Source organism: Corylus avellana, chromosome 9 (assembly GCF_965113065.1).
Source record: "Corylus avellana chromosome 9, dhCorAvel1.hap1.2, whole genome shotgun sequence".
NCBI lineage: Eukaryota > Viridiplantae > Streptophyta > Magnoliopsida > Fagales > Betulaceae > Corylus > Corylus avellana.
Window position 1 is genome coordinate 3,477,380 of NC_142498.1, and position 6,494 is coordinate 3,483,873.

At 33.9% G+C, this 6,494-nt stretch overlaps 1 protein-coding gene across 1 annotated transcript; it reads right to left on the reverse strand.

Annotated features, from left to right (window-relative positions):
- Positions 1-437: 437 nt before the first annotated feature.
- HY5 (Basic-leucine zipper (bZIP) transcription factor family protein) lies at positions 438-3,178 on the reverse strand. The gene is made up of 4 exons (XM_059604149.2): positions 2,999-3,178; positions 2,426-2,606; positions 2,147-2,303; positions 438-733 (listed from the first exon to the last, which is right to left on the reverse strand). Exons 1-4 carry the CDS (start codon positions 3,093-3,095, stop codon positions 668-670), a joined length of 501 nt encoding a protein of 166 aa, XP_059460132.1. The 5' UTR covers positions 3,096-3,178; the 3' UTR covers positions 438-667.
- Positions 3,179-6,494: the final 3,316 nt, after the last annotated feature.

A 6,494-nucleotide genomic window follows, 5' to 3' on the forward strand; every position in this document is an offset into this window, starting at 1 on the left:
CACCCCCAAATTGCCAAGGGGGTGGCTCGGCCACCCCCAGTTTTTTACGATTTTTCTTCTTTTTTTTTTTTTTTTTTTTAATATATTTTTTTTAATTTTTTTTTAAAAAAAAACATTTTTTTTAATTAAAAAAAAATTTAAAAAAAAAATTAATATATGTGCCACGTGTCGACGTCTGATTGGTCCACGTGTCCAGTTTAACGGTCAACTAACGGTCAACTAACGGATGGACTAATTTGGTCACTTATCAAAACCACAGGGACCTCCTGTGATAAAAATGAAAACCCAGGGGGGAAAAAATAAAGTTGTGAAACCCTAGGGACTAATTTAGTATTTAACCCTTAAAAAAAAAAAAGTAAAATTTTATCTAGACCATTGAAAAAATTACTTTGTATTCTTTTCTCCCGACCCGAGTTGCATATTGAAAGGAGGAAGCGGTAAGAATACAAAATAGATATGAAGGAAATCCTTAGGAGAACACTAATCTAGGCTCAAGCATTTCAATACTCTGTCTTCCTCATATCTCTCACAATATACCTAAAGTTAATAAGTACATTCTCTCATCCCCTCAATATATATAGTTCTCTTACAAATCCTGCTCTCATCCCCTCAATATATATATATTTATATATTTCTCTTACAGATCCTGCTCTCATTTGCTGTCTCATCAAGACCCATCATTGCCATTAGCACCACTTCCTCCTTTCCTGCTTGCTGTTGTGTTCTTCAGTATCTGCAAATTCAATTGATAACATGCAAATATTTAGATGTCATGCAGGGTAATTTGAGATCCAGATAGTTCACAGGTCCCAACTCTTTCAACAATTCATGAGATTTTATCTACAAACACCAGAAGAATCATCGGTCAACGAAATGACAGTAGTAGACCGCAAATCATGAATATCTCTTTCCTATTTTTCTGTATTAGAATATTAATTAAATAATTAAATTAATCACTTCTTATAAGTTTCGACTCGTAAGATAAGTCGTGATTTAATATGATATTAGAATTTAGGAACACAGTTTTGAGTTCAAAGCTTGTTTCTGTCATTCACTTTCTATTTCGTTTAAATATTTTATGTGTTGGGCTAACATTTGAAGGAGAGTTTTAAAATATTAATTAAATGATTAGATCAATTAGGTTTTATAAACTTACGCTTTTGTGATAAATAGTAAATTCATACCATGAACTACCCCATCCCAATATGGAAAGCATTAACTACCTCATCTTAAGAGGTGATATGGTTGGGAAAAGTCATGTGGTCGGACAGAGACAGAACAAAAAAACAAAAGATGATATTTCTACTGTTCATCTGTTACAGCAACCAAAGCATATACAAAATATCACAAACATTATATCCTCATCCTTAAGCAAAAAGAATAATTAAAAAAGACCTATCAGGACCCTTACCCACCCAATTTTACCTCATTATCGACAACAAGATCAAGGGCATTCTAATAATTGATGAAAAATACTAAACTACATATCTAACTACCATGGCCCAAACAAATCATTTATTATGATTACCCACGTATTCATTTTCCCAAATGATATTTATAGCACCAGAAGAATGAGTCAGCTATTATGGAAGACTTTGAGCCCACAAGTGAGGAAAGTGTAAGAATATCAATTAAATGATGAGAAACGCTACATATATTTCCAAGTACTTACTTCCAAGTATTTACTTTCTAATGTGGTAGTAAAAATCGCCATTGATATACGGGAAATGCTACACATACTTCCAAGTGACGCCGTAGTGAAAATCACCAGAAATTTTGATGTGTCCAAAGATGATTTTCACTATTACTTTAGCGAATATGCATTTGAAAGTACGTGTAACATTTCTCTTGGAAGTAAGTATAAAATTTCTCTTAAATGATTATTTCTATCTGCTTAATCCTGTGGGATAAGTGGTTGTTTTAACTTCTCCCCAATTCACCTCCAAAACTAGATTTCAGTTACTAGGCATGTAATGATAGGTTGGGAAAAACAATACTAAATTTGGTGCAGACATTAAAAAACAAAACAGGAAAAAAGAAGAAGCTATGAGATCTAAAATAAAGACAATGCCCTTCCAAAGAAACAATTATGTCAAAATCATGATGATGATGATACTATGGTATGATATGGTGGTGATGTACATACATGTCTAAGCATCTGATTCTCATTCTGTAAGGTGGAGAGCCTCTCTTCAAGCTCAGAGTTCTTCTTTTCCAACTCTTTCACCCTCGTTTCCAAGTCATTCAAGTATGCCTTCTTCCTCTCCCTTGCTTGCTGTGCTGACACTCTATTCCTCAGCAACCTTTTTTTTCCCCCAATTTTCGCACCCCCGACCACCAAAATACACAATATCACCCAAATGCCACTAGACCCCACAAAGAAAACGGATAGCTAGAAAAGGGCAGAACGGTAATAAATCAATACCTCTTCAGCCGCTTGCTTTCTTTGTCTGCTGGACTTCTGCCTCTCTTCCTCTGACCTTCCCCTGATGCTTGAACCCGGTCTGGACCGGCCACTGAACCGGTTTCTCGCCCCGAGGCTGAGGTTCCTGCAGATTCACCGCCTATCTCTGGAACCCTCCTGATCTCCTCATCACTCTCAAGGCCTGGAATAATTGAGAAAGAAATATTAAATGTATATACTAAAAAAATTTACTAAGAAAAAAAATGCAAGAGGAGGGTGTAATGTTAGACTCGAGGATTTTCTCGGGAAAATAGAGAGATACCCAGTTGAGAAAACCTCGATTTGTACTAAACCCAGATGGGAAATTTTGATTTTCTTTGACATCATGAAGAAAGCCAATCATACATGGGAAGGGAAAAGAATATTTTTTTTTTTAGCATTTCACAAAAACCAAGAGTGGAAATTTGAAATTGGAAATCTTCTTGAAATCAAAGAGAGAAAGAAAGATTAAATCAAACAGGCAAACCAGATTAAGATAACCTGTTTAACGGGAAAAAAAAAAAATAGAAACGAGTGAGAGAAATAGAATTCGACCTTCCTTGATTTCAAGTTGAAGAGCGGAGCTCGAAGATCTTTCGCTGCTTGAAGGCAGAGAATTCGCCGCAATGGAACTTGTTGCCTGCTCTTGCATTGCGTGTACAACTACAAGAAACACAGAGATAGAGAGGGAGAGACAGAATTTTCTCAGGCTTTCGGAGAGAGAAAAGAGCGGGACATTAATGTTACGGCACGTAAATCCTACGGAGAGTGTTCAGAGAGATCGTAGCCATTAGATCTGTCTGGATCCGACGGATACGAGAATGGGATCGTGGAGAGATATAAGCCATGAGGAGTGGCAATAATCAAAGGTCTGCAGAGGAGAGTCGTGGAAGTTCCCAGACCTTCAGATTAGGGATAGATCCGACGGATGGGACAGAAGCTCGAAGCAGTATACAATGTATGGGGACCACGTATGGGCTGTCCGGAAGGAAGTGCTTAGGTGTTTCTCGATCTTTACGAAAGCTTTTGCAAACAATTAGGAAAGAAAATCGACATGAATCTTCTTCATTGCGGTTTCTGCACGTGCGTTTTGCTAGTTGGTCCTTCTAAAATCTTAGATAAATCATTTTTTTTTTCTTTTTTCTTTTTTAAATGACAATTAAATTTCAACCTAATTTATTAAACTATATTTATTCTCACATGCATTTTATTCAATACAATTAATTTGGACATTAAAAGAATTTACTTGTCAAAGTGATTAACTCAATATTGAGGTGATATATATATATATATATATATATAGGTGATATTGTCTATTGGGATGATATAGTAGGGTGAATCTGAAGTTAACGTTTGTAGCACAATGTGAAAATGACATAAGGTATTGGTAGGGCATGAAATATATATTTATATATATATATATATATATATATATATATATATATATATTGTACGATAGATTGCTGAACAGATATAGGGCATTTTGTCTTCTCAGCTTGACAATTTCTTAGCAACCCCACAAATATCATCTACGGGATCAAATTTGCATGCAAAATTTTTTATTTTATTTTATTATTATTATTATAAAAGTCGATTAAAAAATTTCAACCACAATCGAAATAGGATTGTTATTTCATGGTTTACATTAGATTTTACCTATCTAAGAGCTTATATGTTATTATGTCATTTAAAATTTTAAATGACGTGACCTATGTTTAAATTATGTGACATTATATACATAGTTAAATGAACAAAATCTAGACCATGAAATGAATCTTCTACATTTTCAAATTCCTGCGAAGACTTGGTACATGCTAATAGTCTATTAAAATTAAAACTCTATAACCAAAATACAAAATTTAAAACTTCAATTGCTAAAACTGGAACGTGCCTCACATCTTCAAGTGTTTGGTATATCTCCCTATCACTCAGTCTTCTAATCTCTTGAAACTTCTACAACATATTGCAGACATGATTAGTGGACCATGAATCTAGACACTAAGAGCCCGTATGAGATTCAACACCAAACATGTTTCAACTAAGAATGAAGTATACACACCTTGATACTTGATAACCTTTCTTCTTTGGGGGGGTTGTTTCAAAATGCCATAGGAGTGGTCCAAATGCCCCCTATTTTTTTTTTAAAAAATAATATTAATGTAAAACGTAACAGTCGCTAATAGGTTTGAGGTGATAAATTGTTAAGTTTTTGAACGAAAGTAGGGGGTGAATTTGGCCACCCCCATTTGACCATTTTCCATTTGACCATTTGAGAGTGATTTGACTACCCCTAACTCAGCCATAGGAGTGGTCCAAATGCCCTCTATTTTTAATTTTTTCTTTAAATAATATTAATGTAAAACATAACGGTCGTTGATAGGTTTGACGTGATGAGCTGTTAAGTTTTTGGACGAAAATACCAATTGGAATTATTAAATGACTACATGTACCACTTATAACACTTTTGTACATTGGAATAGTTATTTGATATAACGAGGGCAAAGCATGGGTACTAAAAATACTTAACCCTACAAAAAAAAAAAAAAAAGAAAGAAAAGAAAATAATGAGGAAATGATAGTACCCCCAAGGAAAATAGTGATGTGGTGATCAATAAGTAGTGGTAAAATTTAGAAAGACAATAGCTTATATCCAAATAGCACTTTCACAACATGACGTGGCATAACATGATTGAAAATGAGATAAATTCATTTTTTGAGAAATCTAATCATATTGTGCCACGTCATGTTGTAAAGGTTCTTTCGTAAAATTTATTTGTAACCTAGCATTTTTCATCCAAATAATAATCAGGTTTGATGAAGGTGCTACTTTCTATTTTATTTATTTATTTATTTATTTCTATGTTTTGATAGGTATTTTAAGTTGTGTACCCAGATACTATTTGAACAATAAAGACTCAAACTTATAGGGACACAAGTAAGAGTTACTGTGAAGTATGACTATAATGTTTCAACAATAATCACTATTTCCAAATTAATATTTGGCAAAATTTGCTTATTGGCCAAAAGAGTTTTCTGTGACTCAATTTATTAAACTAATACGACAAAATCTAAATGTAATATGCATTTTGAACAAATGTCAATTTAATAAATTAGATTAAAAAAAAAATTTCCAACTCAATTTAAATAAGTACTTTGTTCATCATATTTCAAAAATGTTTACTCAAACACCATTACTCTCGGTACTCCGTCCAGCGTCAACAATTTCATACGAGTATAGTGCTACTCATACTCTCATTTATATGATAGATATGAAAAAGTAAGAATGTTTGTACAAATTTCATAATATATCTATCATCTCCTCCCACCAGGGATATTGCATTCTTTGTTGTGATTGCCTACCTACCCCATGACAATCCACCATAAACACTGTTGCCACCACTACAATCCTGCTATTCACTTATTTGCAATATTTCAAAGATTTTACTTTGAATGTTATTGCCAGTCACCAAAACTTGGAAAAAGATGTAAATGATCATAAAGTGCTCTTTTGAAATTGAAATAGCAACATGATCATAATTAATATGCTCCTTGATTATATCGACCTCTTAAGTTATTCGGGTTAGCTGCCAGGTTTTGTCACATGAAAAGTTGAAAGCTCAGCCATCATTGAATTCAAGGAAAAAGGTACACATGACAGGGATAAAAATAAATAAATAAAAAATAAAAAATAAAAAGAAAAAAACTTGGGTGACTATTCGGGTGGTTTGGCCACGCCTGATGACCAATTTGGGGTGGCCAAACCACCCCAAAACCACCCAAGTCGCCCTTTTTATGCATTCCGGATTCAAATTCACGTGATAAAACCTCAAGCTTCCTTACTTTGGGAGTAGCATATAATATTACATGAAAAATGCTAGCCTTCCAACTATTTTACAACTCTTCAACATGTGATTAGGATGATGTTAAAAATTATTTTTGTATTTGGATAATGTGTATCCAACCACATGCTAACACGAGAAGAAAGTTGTAAAATAGTTGGATGCATAGCATTACTCTGTGCAGAGAATACAATTCAAGGGAGTCTCCAGGA